The 20,842-nt window shown below is 37.5% G+C and overlaps 1 protein-coding gene across 3 annotated transcripts in view; it reads left to right on the top strand.

Moving 5' to 3' along the window:
* Positions 1 to 20,842, top strand: part of LOC127435387 (anoctamin-1-like) — a 59,767-nt gene that overhangs the window by 31,580 nt on the left and 7,345 nt on the right. For all 3 annotated transcript variants that reach the window (XM_051688828.1, XM_051688829.1, XM_051688830.1), the window contains 8 exons: positions 7,133 to 7,207; positions 7,373 to 7,574; positions 11,623 to 11,734; positions 12,232 to 12,289; positions 12,403 to 12,503; positions 17,826 to 17,971; positions 20,169 to 20,321; positions 20,448 to 20,500. In XM_051688828.1, the coding sequence (XP_051544788.1) occupies positions 7,133 to 7,207; positions 7,373 to 7,574; positions 11,623 to 11,734; positions 12,232 to 12,289; positions 12,403 to 12,503; positions 17,826 to 17,971; positions 20,169 to 20,321; positions 20,448 to 20,500 (900 nt within the window). The remainder of the gene's footprint in view (positions 1 to 7,132; positions 7,208 to 7,372; positions 7,575 to 11,622; positions 11,735 to 12,231; positions 12,290 to 12,402; positions 12,504 to 17,825; positions 17,972 to 20,168; positions 20,322 to 20,447; positions 20,501 to 20,842) is intronic.

The following is a 20,842-nucleotide window of genomic DNA, read 5'->3' on the forward strand; positions in this document are numbered from 1 at the left end:
GCCTTTTTCTCTTCAGTATTTGTTTTTTTCAAAAAAGTTTCTACGGTCAGGTTTTAAGGGCGCTTTCATGTTAGAGGAAGCTCTGCCAGATTGTTTTATAGATGCGTAAAATGTGTTTTAAGGGTTAATGTGGGTCCACATAAAATTACTGTGATTACTGGCAAGGGCGTAGCAGCCGCGGGGACACAGGGGACCTGTCCCCCGCACTCTTTAAAAAGGTGATTTTTGTCCCCCGCACTTTTCCAAGCGAAACCCATACCAAGTCCAAATGGTGGATTTGTATACAGTATTCTTTGCGTTTTGTTACTTTGGGCTGATTGAGCGAACATCCAGTCAATCATAGGTGAGTTTCATGAGCCGAAACAACCCTTACATAATAGGCTGTCAGTCAGTCTAATCAACGTGGCTCCGTTCATTTCTACAAAGTTTCTTTCAACAATGCTCATATATCCATGTTTTTTTATTGGCATTGATGTTGATCTAAATTAATAATCTAGAGATGAGGAACACACAAATGAGAATTATTTATCGGCATATCTTTCTTGATTGGCAGCATTACGTGAAATGCACTGCAGAAAAAAACAAAGGACAATCCTTCTTTAAAGCACACATTGTAAGTGGAGTTTATAAAATTTTCTTTTGATCGTTGATTCAGTGACTAATTTCACACAAGACACTCATTTGTCACCACCTTCTGGCATCATCACAGAATAATTAAATGTATCTGAATGAATTTTGGTGAATGTAGTCAAAAATACTCAAGCCACTTGGATACATTTAAATCCCACAACGCACAAGCACAGAGTAAAAAATAAAATTGTGCACATGCACAATAATAAATTATTTATTTAGTACCAGCTTGTGCTCACTCTTTTATTGTCGTGTGTAAAACAGAAGCAAGTGCTCCACAAGATGTCCTTTATTTTTGCAGCTAATTTAGCCACATTTTGCAATTATTTTGCAATTCTTGGATCTTTAAAATACTACAAATATTAAGAGTAAATAATATGTATATATTAATACTTATATCAACTTGTGTATTAATATATACTGTAATATGTGCAGGGTTGGGAGGGTTACTTTTGAAATGTATTCCACTACAGATTACAGAATACATGCTGTAAAATGTAATTTGTAACATATTCTGTTAGATTACTCAAGGTCAGTAACGTATTCTAAATACTTTGGATTACTTCTTCAGCACTGGTAGATTTTTTTCACTTGTTTTGACTATAAAATCTCTGTCAGATAAATCAATTTGATCTTGTTTTAATGATTTTTAGATATTTTTACAGGAAAACAATACAAAAATTATTATCAAGAATAAGATTTTTGCCCTAATATCAAAGGTCTTACTAGAAAAAAAGAAATTATGATCCAACGTGAATTTTCTTGAAAAAGAAAATATGATTGTGCCTGGTAATGTGCATGTAAAATGGCTAGAAATAGCATTTAACTTAACGTAAAGCTGACAATTTACACAAGGTTTATTTCTATTTCCTCTGCTCCAAACTTACTTCTCTGTCTACTCGTATGAATGTAACACATCATAAGATTCACCGCTCTTCAAATGCACTTTGGATCGCATCATTTATATGTATAAATGTTTTCTATCTGAAAGGACTAAATATTAAATCAGAATCAGCTTTATTGCCAAGTATGCTTACACATACAAGGAATTTGTCTTGGTGACAGGAGCTTCCATTGTACAACAATACAAAAACAATCCAAAAACAGCAGCAAGACATAGATAATAATACAAAATAAAAAAATAAAACTAATTATACACATACGTACAGACACACACATACACACATACACATGGTAGTGCAAATCTAATACAATCTGTTATGTACAGTGCAAATACAAATCTGTTATGTACAGTGCAAATGTTTTTTGTTTTTTTTCAGAAACAAATTACAATAAAATGCAAAGTAATCTCTTCAGTAATCAAAATACTTTTTGAATGTAACTATTATAATTACCAATGATTTAAATTGTAACTGTAGTGGAATACAGTTACTAATATTTTGTATTTTAAATACGTAATCCCGTTACATGTATTCCGTTACTCCCCAGTTCTGATGTGTTGGGTCTATAAAGCCACCTATTGACAGCTGTTTCCCCACCACTTTCAAAATGACTGCTACTGGTTATTACTTTACACTATCCCTATTGAAATCAACTGATTCAAAATGGTTCTTTGAAGCAGCTGTACTCTAGTCTGACTGGCACAACTAGTGTGCATGTTCCCTGCCAGAGGTTTATTGTAGTTTTAGATACATTAGTGCGTAATCTCAATGTTGATCCTGTTCATAACTGGCCGTTTTGAACTGGGTTCAAAAGTCTCAAGCTCTCAGTGTGGCTTTGTGACCATGGTGATGGGGGTGATGGAGGATTTTTATGATTTTATTAGCGACTGATCATCATGATCATATCAAGGTCTGAGCAGGAAGTCTGGGACCTTAAATACATGATGTTACATAATTGAATTTTCCATTTGTCTTTAAATGTCATCCATTCTATACTTAATCTAAAGCCCCCTGTGCTTCTCAGCAGACCATTTATTAGAAAGATCACCACTGATCAAAGTGTGTGTTTGTGTGTGTGTTTGTGTGTGTGTGGGTGGGTGGTTTATGAGGAAAAAATTTTAGGTTACAAACTGGTAATTACAAGGTCATTATGCTATAAATGTGGTAAATGAGGACATTTCTAGTGTCCCCATTATTCAAATCGCTTAAACATACTAAACAAAGTTTTTTTGAAAATGAAAAATGCAGAAAGTTTTTTGTGAGGGTTAGGTTTAGGGGATAGAATCTGTAGTTTGTACACTATAAAAAACATTATGTTTATGGAGAGTCCGCATAAGGATAGCCACACCAACTTGTGTGTGTGTTGCGTTGTATTTAATCCTGGTTTGGTGGTTTCTTGGAGTTGGAAGGAGATGAGTGTGTTTTAAAGAGATTTAAAATCTGTCAGATGGGGCTCACATCAGATCATTCCCTTCTGTACCTGATGCCCAAAATACAATGTTCTGTCAAGCCACTTGTAAAAGATCTCTGGCTCTTTCATGAATCAGTTTTGTCAGTTCATCAGCGTGAGAAATTCACCGGAAGAATTTCTGTGTGTGTATAGGAAACAAATGCAGTCCTTCCTGTAATGTTTTTGCATTGGTTAAAGCTTTGAATGTGACTCCCAGAGGCACAGCTTTGTGTTCTGGGAGGCTAGCGTGGGCGCTGGCATGGTTCCGGTTCCTCATGGCTGGGGGGTGTAACAGAACAGACCATACAGTGATGTCAATGTGAACACGGAATCTCTGAAAAGCGACATATGGCCATAGAGGAAATCCCCACACTGGTGATCCTGTCACTAATTTCCCAAAGGGCTTAGCGTGGGTCCAATGGAGGGTTAAGTGTCATCCTACCGTGGGTATCCGCGTGTTTGTGAGTGAGCGTATGGTTAATATGCTCAACAAAACCTGAGCCCATTGACATTTACAACCAACCACTGGACAGATCAGTGTGGGTGCTGTCAGGTTGGTGTGAAGACAACGTCTCTTCAGTGAAGTCAATTATGCCCGACGCTGATGTATGGGTCCTGTACTTGTTTGCATTTGACTAAAAGTCACCAAACTCTTTGGTCTGATCTTTGAGAATGTTTTCAGATCAGATCCATTGATGTCATAAACAGGGCTGAGTAAAAAGTATAGATGTTCTGATGCATCCGGATTTTCATTTGATTCCTAAATCACAAAATCGATCTTTAGCTCTGTGTTGCAATCCTCTACAATGCGAATAAATCACTTGCATATGTGACCAAATTTCGCACTATGTGACTAAAAATATCTGTGATTAGCCATTGGCTGGTAAATGTTCAGATTTCACTCACCAGTGATTGAGTAGTATAGTGGCGAAGAAGTTCAGCACCGAAATAATTTTATGGCGTGTTGAGAGTAAAAGTTTGGTTTGACTCATTTGTGTAATGTGTCCAAAGATGAGATCCACTCAATCCATTTGTCATTGAATAGTGTCTTTTAAATCTTTTATGTTTTTTACAAAAAATAAACAGTAACACTTTATTTTAAGGATCAGAAATTAGACCATAATTAATTACTTTAATTGCACTTTTGTAAGTGACTATTTATTGACTTGTTTGCCATTATAAGGCATTTAATAGGCCTTTATTGGCTGAATCCTAATTCATCCCTTATAGCCCCTTTACATTTTACATCATCATGATGCATCTTTTTTGTCTCATCTTCGTTAAACTCCATGTCAGTGAACTTCGTTGATGAGATTAACACTACTCTTCCATGTTATTTAATTTAATCAGTTTAGTCTTTATTTTAAAGAAAAGTAGGGATCAAAGAGGGGAATCGGGATATGAACTAGGACATGACAGAGCACTGATATCTGGATGTGTCAGAACAGGGAGCTTAAGAAAGTGATATTCTCCCTTTAACAACTGTCCCACACTGGGGTTTCTGTGGAAACCCACATCTGTGCAATGTTTAACCATGCACTGTCACCGAGCTGTGGAGTTAACCCAGTGATCTACATCCACCATATTACTTACAGACGTGTCCTCGTGTCCACTATTACACAAGCACATGAGCACACAGGAACCACCGTCCTCTCTACATGCAGATGTGGGTCTGTATGGGTCTGCAACAATCTGGTTTCAGAAGTAAAAATCCCATCATTTTTTTCCTAGGGGAATTGAGTGGATGACATGGCAAACTTATTGATTAACTCATTGATTACCATGCCATTGGGATGCTTTCACAAACACATTGCTTTCCCAAACACACTGAAGCTGAGGGTTGACCTATCATCTCATAATATAGAGTGCAACAATCTGGTTTCGGAAGTAAAAATCCCATAATGTTTTCCCTAGGGGAATTAAGTTTCAAAGATAATTTAAAAACATTTAAAGACAGACCTACCGTGAGCTCTCAGGTTGTTAATCGATGATGTATGCTTCTGTTGACACCATCAGTCCATGTACTACATTACTACACTACCCATGACCCAGAAGGGAAACTATCCACCAATCAGAATCGTGGCAAACAAACCGAGAGCTCTGCAGTGACTGCCTACTCCCACGACACATTGTGATTGCCACAGTCAATTCTGTTTTCTTACACTCTCAGCGCACTTGTATATTTGCATATATTTGAATATTGTGCAATAAAATCAAAATATATTGTTTTTATATGTATAAAATCAACAATTTTAAATCAATAGTTTTATATTTTCCCATAGTTTTTTAATTGATTGTCATTCACAATGTGTCATACAAAGGTGGGCGCCAACAGGTGCTAAGGGAGGGAGCTAAACGAAAAAGCACCACTTAGCACAATTCTAAATTCAAACTTTTCTGAAATCATCTGTGAGTGTTAAGGGGCTTCCACATGACTTGCATCAGCGTTTCCAAATACTGTACATTGAAGTCTATGGAGTGAAGCTTTAGCATTGTGGTTCCATCAAGATTTCAAAGCGAAGCTCAAAGTTTCAACTTTGTCTCCGTTGCTGCAAACCTTTCAAAGCAGCAACCAAAAAATAACAGAAAATTTGCATGATGTATGCAAAGTCTGTCTTTGCAATAACAGGTCCAAGTTTGTTATTTTTCATAAATGCATTTGCCTCACTAATGATGTCTTCTATAATACAAAGCAACAAGAAACATTTTAAAAACTATATTTATAGATATCGAATGTCTTAATTTCTTTTAGTTAATTAATTTTTACTTTACTGTTTCCGAGTAACACAAGCATCTCTAAACATTCAGCAAGTCAACTATATTGCAGTGAATGTATCATATTGCCAGGACCTTTTTCTGTTCTTAGCCCACATACATGTTTTCAATGTTTTCTGTGCACACCTCCTGCTTTTTTGCCAAGCAAACTATCAAAATAAATTCTCAGGACCCTTTCTGCAACACTGGTCATGTGGAGGTCAAAGCAGTGCTGGCATTGACGTCCCAATGCAAATAATCTTAAAGCCCCTTTAGTCAAGTCTCTTCTGCGTTTCGCATGATTTACATTTACGCATTTGGCAGATGCTTTTATCCAAAGCGTCTTACAGTGCCCTTATTAAAGTGAAAATCCCCCGGAACAACCTGGAGTTAAGTGCCTTGCTCAAGGACACAATGGTGGTGGCGGCTGTGGGGATCGAAACAGCAACCGTCTGCTTACAAGTTCTGTGCTTTAGCCCACTATGCTGCCACCACTCCATAGTGATGATCACCATTTTTGTGGCAAATATGAGTGACTGTCAACAGACTTACTCCCTATGATGGGTTCAGACGGTTCCCTTTTAGTTAGGTAACTGCAAGTGTAGACATTAAACAACGAGGCAGCGATGGAGTTCAAAAAAGTTTATGCATGTTTCTGAAATTCTGAGAAAAACACAGCATGTCAGACACTTGTAATGATTTTTTTTTAATGATATTTTTACGACTTGGCATACAGCCTAGCTCTTAACATTCCAGTGGCCTGCTAATTCTTTTCCTTGCAAATTCCTCAGAACAGAATCTGAATATCTTTTGTTTGTCATGTCAGTAATCAAACGTGTATTCCTCAGAGAAGCATATGTTTTGGTCAGCTGTCCTAACCTTCACAATGAAGAAAGACTCTCCCCTATGGGAACAGACCACCCTCACTCCACTGCTGCTTGTGTAGGATGTGCTATTGGCTATTGCATTTGTTTTTGCCTTGATATGGTTTGTTACTAATGCAAAGGAGGCAGAAAGAATTAAAAGCGATATTTGGGTTATTTTGGTTACTCAGATTGGCTGGATTTTTTGAAAATATGATCACTTGAATGTATGATATGTTTTCAAATTAGTGGAAGGCCAGGTGTTAATGGCCCTAATGCTGTCATGTTTTTACATGAAGACATCCGAATACCTCCACCCCACATGCTAACGTGACCAAAGTAAAATAGAAACTCAGTTTAAGCTTTTTTTCCCAGGACAGTGGACCAAAAATATTAATGTAACTAAAGCCTAGAAAAAGGGACAAGCCCTTTGATATGTCCCACCCAAACTTCCTGTTTCAATAGGAAAAAAATGAACACAGCGCTCATCAAACCAGTTCACCTAGTTTTTAAATATTTGTTTCTCTTTACAGCCTGGACACGAGAAACTAACATGGAGGGACAGACTGCCTGGATATTTAATCAACATTTCCTCCATTCTCTTCATGGTGAGCAGTGTATCTCCTGTTTGGTGCAAAGGATTCATGTTTACACAGACATATTAACAAATCAGATTATTGGCTCAAGTCTGTGCTTCACCAAAGTTCTTCTATTTGGCATTTTCTTTCATTTGCCCCCCATTGCTACCGGTCTGTCTGTCTCTCTCTCTCTAGTTTGGAGTGACATGCTCTGCCGTGTTCAGTGTTATCATTTACCGCATCACAATCTCCGCCCTCATGGCGATGAGCCCAGATCCAGAGGTCAAGTCTAACGTGCGGGTGACCGTCACAACCACTGCTGTTATCATCAATCTGGTGGCCATTCTCATTCTAGATGAGATATACGGCATGGTGGCTGTCTGGCTTACAGAACTGGGTGAGATTTTGTTCAACATCATCCATATAAATATGGACCAATCCGTATGTTATATACATGAAACATATTCTAGGCTTTGGAATAGGACTGGGTAAAAATATATTTTCTGATGCATCATTTGAACGATGAATGATGTTGTTCCTATGCGCAACCCTCTACAATGTGTGTAAATCACTTGCATATGCAACCAAATTTTGCACTTTGCTACTAGAAATGTCTGTGATTTAGCCACTGGATGAAAAAGTTTCAGCATGGAGATCCTTTCACTGCATGTTGAGGGTAAAGTTTGGTTTGAATCACAATCCTTTTGTCATTGATTAATGTCTCTAAAATATCCTTTCTTTACAGTCAGTTGTCAACAGTGTTAATTGTTTCACAGTTTTTTGTTTTAGTCATAGTTTTAGTCTTTTGACGAAAATGTTCTTTAAAATGAGTCAATATTTCATCATGTCATATTCATTTTAGTCAGTTTTACTCTGACGAAAATGACATAATTTTAGTCAACGAAAATAGTATCTTTTAGTCTTTGGTGTGCAAAATTGACTAAAAAAGTGTGTCAAACTGTAAGACCAAACTTTAATCAAATATTTAGAAATGTATAAACATTTTCTAATTTAAACATGTAACAAAAAACATAAATATATATACCTTGTCCTTGTTGTGAAAAACCAGAGCTTCTGAAATAATAATGAATAGACTGAAGTATTAATAATTTTTTAGAAGTAAGCCTACTGTATTCTGAATTATTCATGCTTTAGAGACTTATTCGTTTTTCGTGAAAGGATATTACTTTGCATGTAGCATGTTTCTTACGGAAACAGCGTATTCCCAATGCAAGTTACGCAATGCAAATTATGCATATTCTGACTAGCGCGTCATTTAGTTTGTTCACCTGTTCATTCGCTTCACTGTGCAGATGTACGTTATTATATTACATATATGTTGTGGATATAGTGATTAAACTCATGTATAAATGGGATGTATTTAAATGAGGTATTCACCCCATTTTAAAGTGGTTAATTTTGCCGTTGTTAGTGCAATCAACTCAACGCAGCTCAAGCGGAGAAATCCCCAACATACTGAGTTAATGGATTAGATAAATCTAGCTTATATCTTCTTCTATATGTTTCTTCTTCTGTTTATATCTTGCGCTCTTAATATCTTGTAGTATCATTTTTATCTCGTCATATTTTCGTCTGGCACCAACAATCATGCCACTGTCCAAATCAATGAGATCACATTTTTCCTCCATTCTGATGGTTTATATGAACATTAACTGAAGCTCCTGACCCATATCTGCATGATTTTATGCACTGCACAGCTGCCACACGATTGGCTGATTAGATAATCACATGGATGTTGTTGGTGCCAGACGGGCTGGTTTGAGTATTTCTGTAACTGCTGATCTCCTGGGATTTTCACACACAACAGTCCCTAGAATTTACTCAGAATGGTGCCAAAAACAAAGGTTTTGTCAGCACGAGTGGGACCTACAAAATATCGGGCAGGTGGTTTTAATGTTGTGGCTGATCGGTGTATATGTATATATGCAATATAATATATGCAATTTCATTTTTATTTTTATTTATGGAATACATGGATTTGTAAATTTTTAAAAAGCTAAAATGTGACCAAAATGATTTTTGTATTTTCATATGGGTGGCATGGTGGCTTAGTGGGTAGCACTGTTGCCTCACAGCAAGACGGTCCCAGCTCACCCAGGGCCTTACTGTGTGGAGTTTGCATGTTCTCCCTGTGTTTGCGTGGGTTTCCTTCTGGGTCTCCGTTTTCCCCCACAGTCCAAAAAACATGCAGGAAACAAGTGGATTGGAAACTCTAAATTGCCTGTAGGTGAGAGTGAGAGTGTGAATGTGTATGTCTGTGTGTGTGTTTGCCCTGTGATGGACTGGCCAACTGTCCAGGGTGTTTCCCTGCCTTTGGCCTGAGACAGCTGCAAGGACGGATTAAGAACTGAGAGGCCCATGGGCCGGTACACCGTGGAGGCCCCCCATGATGTGTCACGTGACTACGTTCACTTTTATGCGCTACAGGACACTTGCCAGATTTAGTTGGATTTTTCAAATTGACAGAAGTCTGGAGCGATGTCTTACATGGCCAGTACACTGTATGCACTTTTTAATTATGAACCGATCCAAAATCATGAATTATTAATAGGGATGTGCATTGTATTCAAATACCAAAATCACTATTCGGTTATTCTGCACGTGTCTTCAACCTGACGGTACCCGACAAACCTACAGATTTTGGGCAAGGTTCGGGTCAGTCTTTCAAGTAGGATATAGGGCGAGTTACGGGCTGTTCACATGTGTGTCAAGGCCATGTAAACACACACTGGTCGGACGTCTTTGATTGTTGTGCCACAACTCACTGTTTAAAAGAACTTTACATTTTAAAGTCCTCTTTACTGTTGCATGAATGCTGTCGCTTATATGAATTTAAACCACCAGCTTTGTACACAGCCAGGGTAAACTGCACTTTATCTTTGTGTTTGAAAGCGTTTTGTAAAGCAGACGCTGCTCTCTGTAGTCCTTCAAATAAACGTGCCACATCTGTGAGGCAGATTCCCTGAGCGCGCACTCGAGTGTCTGTGCTCGCGCTGCTGTGGTCCTGCACATATTCAGCCGAACAAATAGTATTTCACATAAGGCTGTCATTCAGGTGGATTTATAATAGGTATCTCAAAATAAATAAATCATTGATTTAGAGCTCGGGGCCCTTTAGGTTTAGAGGCCCCTGGGCAATGGCCCAATCGGCCCGGTGGTTAATCCGTCCCTGGACAGCTAGGATATGCTCCAGACAAACGGCTATAGAAGATGGATGGATGGATGGAATATTTTCGTAATTTACCTAGTTAAAAGGTCCCCTGTATAATTAACAGAATTAGCAGTGAGAGAATTTCTTTCATATATAAGCAAAATGGACATTATAACTGAAAAATACCCATATGAATTGATATCTAATTGAATTAAAATCAGAATCGAATCAAGAGTTTGTGAATCGAATTTGAATTGGGAAATCTGCATCAATACCCAGCCCTACCTTAGACTATGATCCATCTTGTGAAAGTCTGGTTTGGGTCAACTATACTCCCAAAATGGAGTGAGAATATTTTAAAATTCACATTTGGATGGACAATCAAAAAAAAAATTTGAAGCCATTTTTTTTTCTTTTAGTTTGAGTTTCTGCATTTTGCCGTTGTACGGCAGAATACTCGGCCTCATTCCATGCCATACATTCAATGAAAAAGCTAAATTAACCTCAAAGGCCACTTTGGTCAATTTCCTAATGGCACATCTGCTGTTGATGTCCCTTCTTCCCCTTTCCACCCACCCACATGAAATGAATGTTTGACTGAGCTCATCTTTGCCACTCCAGGAGCGCTGGAGAAAACTCTGCTTGTCAGTTAAGCATCACAGAGATTTTCTTAAGAGATGTTTTAATAAATGAGAGTCTCTGTGGATGTGTAGGGAAGGAAAGGGAGGAAGCATGTGTTATCACTATCTGAATAAGACATAAGACATTTTCACTCTTACTTCACTCTTAAGTCTGACCACATACAATCAGTCTGAGTACGGCTCACCCTGGTGCTTTAACCTACTTCCAAACCCATGGTTTCAAGCCTGATTATATTTTATCAGGACTACTGGAAATTGGGTGCTTTCCCTATCGTGCCTTATTAATGAATGCATTATGGAAATATAGTAAATTTATTGCCAACGTTATTTTGGCACAGCCCTTCCCTGATGCAGATAAAGATTTAGAAGGAAAAGCCTTGTAATCCTAGTTCAGTTTGTGCCTTTTTGACCCAAAATTTTATCGAAACACTTCTGAAGAGCTTCATTTCACAACTTTCAACCCCACCTAAGAGAAATTGCTAAAGAGAAAGATGTTGAGAAAAGTGTAAAAAGACATTTCCAAGCGACTCTATTTGTCAGAACATCAAATGAGGTTTAAGACTACTGAAACTGTGGGCAGTTCATTCAGAACCTCATGTCTTAACACCAACTGCTTTTGAATTCATGTACAGAGATCCCCAAAACAGAGACGAACTTTGAGGAGCGTCTGATTCTGAAGGCTTTCCTCCTGAAGTTCATGAATGCTTATGCACCCATCTTCTACGTGGCCTTCTTCAAAGGGAGGTAGGTGGAGAGCAGTGTCAGAAATTAACTTTTATATTAAGGGGCAGGTGTTTGATTTTCATGGGCATTTTTTTACTTTTAATGAATAAATACATTTACCTAGTTCTCCATTTTAATAATTAGACTGTGAAAATATTTCATCTTACCCATCAAATTAAATCAACATCAACTGATATTTTATGGCATTTTTGTCACTTTCGGTGGCCCCGAGCTCCCCTTCATTTCTAACAAACTGTATTGCTCAACACCTTCATGGTTAATTTTAAGGGACAAATGCTGTACTAAAAAGACAGGTGAATTTAGTGCTAGATATTGAGTGAGTTAGAGCCGGGGCTTTCCTTTTCTGGTTATAAGTAGACACACATTTAGCCTCTGACAAGTTTTTGAATGCAGCACACACATCTGACCTCAAATAAGACAGGAATGTGACCCTGGGCACTTTCATTCTTAGGGAGAGACCTTAGGGAGCATTGACCATTGCTCTTGGGGTTTTACAGGTTTGCAGGCCGCCCTGGTGACTATGTTTATGTCTTCAATGACTACCGTATGGAAGAGGTGAGTATGGGTTTGCATGCATGCGTCCCATATCATTTTCAGCACTATTTCTTCAGTGTGGATGGTTGTGACATAATTTCAGTAGTATGAAACTGTGAAAACATCTCTTTCAGTGTGCTCCTGGAGGCTGCCTGATTGAACTCTGCATTCAGCTCAGCATCATTATGTTGGGGAAGCAGCTTATTCAGAATAACATCTTCGAGATTGGCATTCCGTAAGTTCTGCAAATACTGGTTCCATTACGTTATTCCAAGAGCTTGTTTACCAGGAAACCTTAGAAAGATCATTCCAGATAAACGGTAGATATTGTACATCCTACTTCAGCTAATGTAGGCTTACATATTGACAGGAAATCATTAGATTGCATCACTTTATCTGTTTTTTTCCCCCATTCATGCCTCTCTCCACTTCCTTTTACTTGCACTCGCTCTCTTTTTCTCTGCCCTCAGACTTTATCCCCATGCCTCTTCTTGTTGCCTAATTGACTAAATTCCTTTCGCATTTCGCATGTTTGCACAAGTGATGCATAACGTCAGCACTAAATTACGAAAAAATGCAAATCAGGGTGATTGATGTTTATGCCATATATGGAATACAGGCTGTACCAGTAGTGCATAAAAACACATACAGACAAACCTAAATAATAAGAGAGTGAGAGAAGGTTAGGTGTGGTGTCATAGGCCTGTATATACAGTATTGTGCTGTGTGTTTAGTATGCCCACTGTAATGCCTGAGCATACTAAATGAAAAAAAAAAAAATCTAGGACGTGATTTCCCTTGGGTTGCAGAATGGACCTCTGAGTTGGCTCCTGTTCTCTGGAAATCCCTTTTTAACCTATTTCCTCTCGTCCTTCAGAAGAACACCGGAATCAACCTGTTTTCTATGTTCTTTCACCTTATCTATTTCCTTAAAAATCAAAACCTCACTCTATTCTTAAGAAGAAAGCACAAATCTCATTGGTGCATGAATACTGAGTGACAGATCCATTATCTGATAACAGAAGAACACTTTTATTTATAATTCATCGTTTCACTCGGAATGCCATTGACATTATTTCCAAATCTTTGTCAGGCGGTTTGCTCAAATTAATTAACTCACGCAAACTTCTGCAACCGCTGTAAACTGAGCTGACCTCCCTCGGTATAGGTGTGTGAAAATGCTCTGGGCACCTGTCTTTGGTTCACTGCAGCTCTACTTACATATTTTGTATTGTGCAGCCTCAAAATGCCTCTTTATGATTACGAGCTGCAACAGCAACTGACTTCAGTCAATTATTGACAGATACTGCAACTCAGTATCTGATATTTATTTATTTATGCATGTATTTATGTATGTATGTATTTTGTTCAATCAGAGCAGTATTTTTCTGCCACAAAAACAATAAGGATATAAATTAGGATGACAGCATTAAACAGCATTTGAGCAAAACAATTTACACTAAATGCCGCCAATGCAACTAGATAACAGCATAATTTAAATTTAAATGAAGGAGGGCTGAATTACTTAAATTAAATCATTTAAATAAATAAATTGTTAAAAAAAAAAAAAACAACTATAAAATCATTAAATCAATAAATTCCCCTTGTATTTAATTTTAGCACACGTTTGTGTCCATTTTAATTTTAGCATTATCTTTGGGATTATTTTTCATTTAAGCATGAGCTTAGTGTCCTTTTTATTTTCAGGGCTGTGGCTATCAGCACGTCATCAACAACATTGGAAGTCACCTTTCAAAATGTATTTATTTGAACTTTCTGGTTAGTGAGTTAGGTGTGGTTTTTTTCATCTTTGGCTGAGCTTGGTACATTAAAATATTTCTTGTAAACTCTTGCAGATTTTTAAAAAATCAACTCAATTGAAAATGGACGCAAATTAGTTTACTTTAATAGCTAGTTTATTTCGTGATTTAATGATTCATGTAATGACTTTATAGTTTATTTTTAATGATTTCATTATGTATTTAATTATTTATTTATAATCATGCATAAACACAGCTGTAGTGCAAAAAATAAGTCTTTTCCATGTTCAATGAACTTGTCATTGCAGTTGACCTTGTGTGTCATTTCCATTGGCTGGTATCTCTCGTGAGTGGCACTGTTTGACCTCGCTGAAGTCTTTGTCCTGCTCTGGGTGGTTCTGAGTGGCTAGTCCATGAGGAACAAGTGCCAACCAAAAAGTAGTTCATTTTAAGAAAGCAAATCAAAAAAGCAGTACAGCCCATGAAAGAAAAGAACAAAGTCAAACCCATTCTCCCGTCCAGTTCTATAAATACTCACCTTGATTTTTTTTCAGGGGAAAAGCACAGTGAGCTTGGTGCAAATGTACCATGATAAAGGCCAGAGGGGATGGGAGCTCTCGATATCCCTCCACACAGAGACCTGACCTACATTACACATCTAATCTCCCAACAGACTGCAGTGTCATGCCATTCTACTACATTATAATAATGTTAATGCAAAAAATAGAGCTGTAGATGTTTTTAAAAGGGGGCTGTGTCCTTTTTAATGTCCTGAGTTGGCGTTGATCAGTCCTTGCCCGTCAGTGGGTGTCTGCGTGTGTCTTAAAACGCATTCCTGAATATAAATGTGTTTCAACAGCTGGTAAACGAGAGTTTTATCACGGATGGAGGAAAGCACTTATGATACAAAGGCGTGCATTAAAAAGTAATGTGCTGGAAAGGGCTGTAGTTTTGGAGACTAAATAATGCAGCAGATGCATTTGAAGGGTTTTGTTCAGAAAGTTAATAGGCTAAAGAGATATGGACCATTTTCCCTACTTTATTTGGCCTTCCAATGACTCCAAACTAACATAAGCAATAATGCACTCGCATTTTCTGTGTCTTTTGTTTAAAGAGTTAGGTCACAACTTTAGGGAAAATTCTGTCATCATTTACTCGTATGACTTTCTTTTTGTGGAACACAAGAGAAGAACTTTTGAATGATGTTAATGCTCAATGTCATGCAGGTTTTGAATAATATGAGGGTGAGCAAGTGATGACAGAAGTTTCATTTTTGGATAAACTATCCCTTTAAGGACTTTGAAAACTATAACCCAGAGCGAGGCTTGTTCACATTCCATCCTGTTTTAATGGTGTGGAATTAAACCTCAGATTAAATTACATTAAATTGTATTTTGTGGTCCGGATAGCATGGCAGTAATTAGCAAAATTATGGACATGTTTGCTGGCATGCATCAATGGTCAAATAGATCCTGATACATCAAGCTATTGAGTTTTATGACTTTTTATTACTCTATTATTTCTAATTTCCTTGTTTTCCTAAACCTAGGTGTTTGCCTGCTTATGTAAGCAACTTTTCCTTTGTGTCTTTAATAAGAGGGTCTTTAAATGTGTGGAATAGCTCCCGAACACTCTGGGAGTTACTTAGGGTGACCACCTCCTGATCAAGGTTTTGTGATTTCCACTGACTCCCTCAGATATTGTCAGGTTTTTCTTTTTTGAGTCGTGATTGACACATGTTGGGCTTCCAGTTGTGCTGTTTGTGTTTTGGGGTTTCAGCTTGATTTAATTTTGTTTCCTTTCCATTTAAGCAGGCTGGAACAGACTTGTGTGTTTGTGTTGTTTCTGAAGGATAAAAAAAGTGAACATTGCATGTGGTCAGATGTGTCCTACAATAACGAGATTTCCAGCAAGTTTTTTCAGTATCAGGCATCCTCCTGGCTTTTTGTGTGTTTTTATGCCAATAAAAATAATTAAAAGTCTGGCCAAGATTCTTGCCATTTCAAGTTAATTCACATGCCAGTTCACATGACTGAATTGACTGAACTGAACCACACAAAGAAAAATTAATTAACCTCAAGATACGATCAACAAGATGACCTGTTTAAATGTGAGTCAATGGAGGAGATGCCTCAGAGCGCTGCAAAGGCTGCTTTATTGTGGAAACATCATATCCATCATGCTAATCTTCAATATGTTTGCCATGGGGGCCAGTGGTGGCTCATGCAGTTAAGGCTCTGGGTTACTGATCAGAAGGTCAGGGACACTGTATCATGGCTGACCCTGCACTCTGACCCCAGCTTAGCTGGGATATGTGAAAAAAAGAAGAATTTCACTGTATATGTGCAAATGTATAATGTGGGATAAATAATTATAATTAAATTATTGTAATTATGTTATTAATTTGTAGAGAACTTTATTTGGGATAAATAAAATAAAAATAAAAATAAATAAATGTAAATTTTGCATCCAGTAGGATTTATTTACATTACTAACTATTGTAAAACTCTGAATATCTATGGATGAAAGACTGGATAACTTAATGCAAATTATGAATAGTGCACAGTCATTATTTAATATCTGTGTAATACAAAATAATTTTAATGCTTTATGAATATGCATGTAAATTATAGACTACAAATTGCACCGAAATTATTTCTCATTTTAATTAAAAGTTTAGTCTACTTGTTTAATATGGTTTGCAATTTGGAGAGAACTTTCTATGCGAGTGATCTGTGCTATATGACTTAAAACAATTTTCAGCGTTCAATACAAATTAAGCTCAATCGACAGCATTTGTGGCATAATGTTGATTACCACAAAAAATAAAAAGAAACAAAAAAAGGTTAATTACTTGCCTTAGAAGTGAATGGCCAATTGTTGGAGGGTTTAAAAGCAGAAATATGAAGCTTATAATAAAAAAAAAGCACTTGCATTCATTTTTATGTTAAAACTCATGTATTATTTGAGCTCTAAAGTTGTTTATGGTTATTTTAAGGTTTTTGGGGTTTACAGTGTTAGGTCGACATTATTACAGTTTAAGAACATTTTATCAATACTCTGTTTAATTTGGAAATTTTACATAATCTACAATATTGTCTGATGTTTATAGTAAATCAAATCTTGTGAAAATCACCTGTAAAAGACTCCAGACTGTTGCAGACCTCATCTGTCAATTCACTTTCATGTGTTGACCGGCTCTTGTCCTTTCCAATATGGCGGACTTGCCGACAAATCATCGTCCATAGGAACAAGCGCTAATGCAGCATTTATGTATGTATATCTGTGGTTCTGATTGGTTGTAAGCGCTTTGCTATCCAGTTGCTAGGGTTTTCTGGGTGGTCGGCAGGTCAAAAGAACCCCAAGTCTGTTATTCAGGTCCCTAGATAAGGCTTGGGTACCTTCATTGTAAATCTATGGGATTATTTGCCCATTTTATCATCCACCTGATGAACATGATTTGAGGTGTCATTGATGACGGAACAAGACAAGTGCAGGATGAGTGAAGCACTGAACTTTAATACTTAGGGTGGGGTTTTGAAAAACCACCAATCCTAAGTATGAGGAATCATAATAGTCATGCTTGCCTGAGCAAGCACAAGTAAATATAAACAAAGCACACATCATTTAGATGAACCATGTGTTTGTGTAAGATTCATATCTAGTTCTCGGAAAACAAACAAGACACTTGACTCACAATCAAATCTGGGCCATTTTGGACAATATCCAGTTTCCAGCAAGAGTTTGTTTTGTTTACAGTATGTTTCCCTCTTTTTTTCCCCAACGCCTTGCTTTAGAAAGCTGAAGAAGCTGTGTCGCACCCTGAAGGACAAGGAACGGGCCCCAAAGGAGATTATGGAGCAGCCGGGTCGCCGCCAACAGTGGCACCTAGACTATGACCTGGAGCCATTTGACGGTCTCACACCTGAATACATGGAGATGAGTGAGTGACACATGACTCTGTGTGAAAGTGAAAGCAGAGCTTCCCCAGGGTGGACACATCTGGTTAATCTAACTCATTCTAATCTAATCTCTACATTTGACACGTCCTAGTGTTGTTGTTTTCGAAAGACGCTAAAGCATAGTTTTTAAAGTTCACAAATGTTTTCGAGGTAAAACTTATGAATGAGTCTATGAATGAGACCAATAGCCTGCCATTTGTTGTCCAGCTGTGTTTACAATCAGGAAAAGGGCTTCATTCACTAGCATGCGGAATACAGTGATACACAACTAACTCAGTGTTTATGCGAGTTGATGTGAAGGCACCTGCTAAAGATCTGAAACTCTAGTGGGTAAACAGCAATGTTAAACATCTGAACACCAATGTAAATTTGAATTACCATTATTAATCCCACAATGAACCCACAATGACAAAATTGCTGGATAAATGGATAGTTCCCCCAAAAATGAAAATTTTCTCATCATTTACACCCTCATGCCATCCCAGATATGTATGACTTTCTTTCTTCTGCAGAACACAAACAAAGATTTTTAGAAGAATATCTCAGCTCTGTAGGTGACTTAGAATGCAAGTGAATGGTGGCCAGAACTTTGAAGGTCCAAAAAGCTCATAAAGGCAGCATAAAGTCATCCCATGTGACTCCAGTGGTTAAATCCATATCTTCAGAAGCAATATGATAGATGTTGGTGAGAAACAGATCAGTACACAACCCTAGTCAAAAGACTTGGAATATAGCACACATGTTCTTGGAATATAGTGCACAGGTTATATGAACTACTTTTCTGATGCTTTATATTCCTTTTTGGAGCTTGGCAGTTTAATCACCACTCAATTTCCCTCTAAGGATATTTTGGCTAAGGTCCATGTTTAATGGAAAAAGAAAATAATGTGGGGTTGGAAAGACATGAGGGGGTAAGTAAATGATGACAATTTTACACTATTATTTAAGTTCTTTTTTTTGTGTGTGTGTGTGGATGGTGTATATATAGTTTGGAAGGTAAAAAATATTATCTGTAAGGATTTTTCTTTGTATGATCTGACAAGTAGATTGTGGTTCACTATCTTGAGGTTGAGCTTGGTTTGATGTGGGAATTTTGTTTACAGTTGAGTCTCTAGTGTGCCAGCGAGTTGCGTAATTGTCTCTCAGAACCTGTGCGTGAGAATACCTGTTCTTGTCTTTTCTGTCTTTTCTGAAAAATATATGGATGCTTTTATCCACAGCCAAGTAAAATAGCTTGTACATTTTTTCCCATTGAAGATGCATTTACAAAAAGAAATGATTGGAAGGATAGCAGAAGAACTGAAGACCCTCAGTGAGAGCTCTGGTGGGAGACCACCACCTACATACTGTTAAAGATACGAGCAAATTAGTCCACCTGGTCAATCTGACTCGGCGTTAGATGTTTTTGTAGGATACCTACCAGCATGATCTCTCTAAGCTATTGTTAGGCTGTTGCAAAGAAAAAAAGCCATGTGTCAATCAAGCCAAAGAAGGAAATGCCGTTTCCCACAAGGCTTATGTTGCATGTGTTGATGATTGACAAATAATCGGCTTTATGTTTGACATCCATTCTGGGTAATGACAAGAAAGAAAGGCTGTGTTCCTTGAACAATCGACACAATCACTGCATCAAATTAGTTAACGCTTCCCATTTTACTGATGCTTTGTGAAATATATGGAGATGTTATTTTGTCTGCATACAAACACAAACTGCTTCAATTCAGTATTTAATCCACGTACTGTATATAGTTATCTTATGCTGGCGTCTCACTAACCAACTCAGACCAACTCAGTAATGCCAGAGGATGTTACACCTACCGACTGAGGTTGAAAAAAAAATCTTAACCTTGTGTCAGAGGCCTGTCACACTTCGGCAGATTAAACAACTGCTTATGACATTTTTCCAACTCCCTCTCACGTTTTACAGCACCACATTTTGGCAGGAAATCAACTTGAAGCTCGCCAAAATTATAGTTGTAGTGCCACATGAACATAAACATTTGTAAGAGACCAAATTAGCATGCGGTTTATGGAGTGAACTGTCCTGTCAATGTATGAGTATTTGTCCCTTCAGGGTTTATCTTAGAAACTGTGTTCATGTGCTGCTACTTTCTTGTTTTTTGACCAAACAAACATGAAATAAACTTCATCTTGTTTTTTGTTTTTTTTGTTCTGCAGTTATTCAGTTTGGTTTTGTGTCACTATTTGTGGCCTCATTCCCACTGGCTCCACTTTTTGCCCTCCTAAACAATGTCATTGAGATCCGTCTCGACGCCAAGAAGTTTGTCACAGAGCTTCGAAGGCCGGATGCCGTGAGGGCTAAAGATATTGGTGAACATCTTCAATTCATTCTGATGATATTTTCTACATAGCAATTCCCATATTCTGTCAGTTCTATAAGATTCACCCCCTGTATCCTCTAATGTAATCTCTGAAATCATACGTTTCATCACATAGGTATCTGGTACAACATCCTGAGTGGTATGGGCAAATTCTCAGTCATCATCAATGTGAGTTTCTGCTATATTACTCTCCTACTTTAGACACTCTAGTCATACAAGTCCTCTTTATGGAAGAGGGATCCAAAAAGGCCCCATGTTGTGCCAATTCTCAAGAGATCTTCTTTTTGTTTTCATTAGCCTGTAGTGTTCGTATGATTTCTTTGAACTTTGAATAAACAAAGTCTAGTGTGGCCTAGCCTGGGTTCCCATATTGTTTCTATACATAATTATTACACTATTGATGTAAGAAATCAATTCATGTCACAATTTATTTATTTTATTTTTCACCTCCACAGTTGACTTGCTCTTTACTGGGTGAAACTATGTTTTGTAAGATTATTTCAGGCAGTT

The sequence above is a fragment of the Myxocyprinus asiaticus genome, chromosome 45 (assembly GCF_019703515.2).
Source record: "Myxocyprinus asiaticus isolate MX2 ecotype Aquarium Trade chromosome 45, UBuf_Myxa_2, whole genome shotgun sequence".
Taxonomy (NCBI): domain Eukaryota; kingdom Metazoa; phylum Chordata; class Actinopteri; order Cypriniformes; family Catostomidae; genus Myxocyprinus; species Myxocyprinus asiaticus.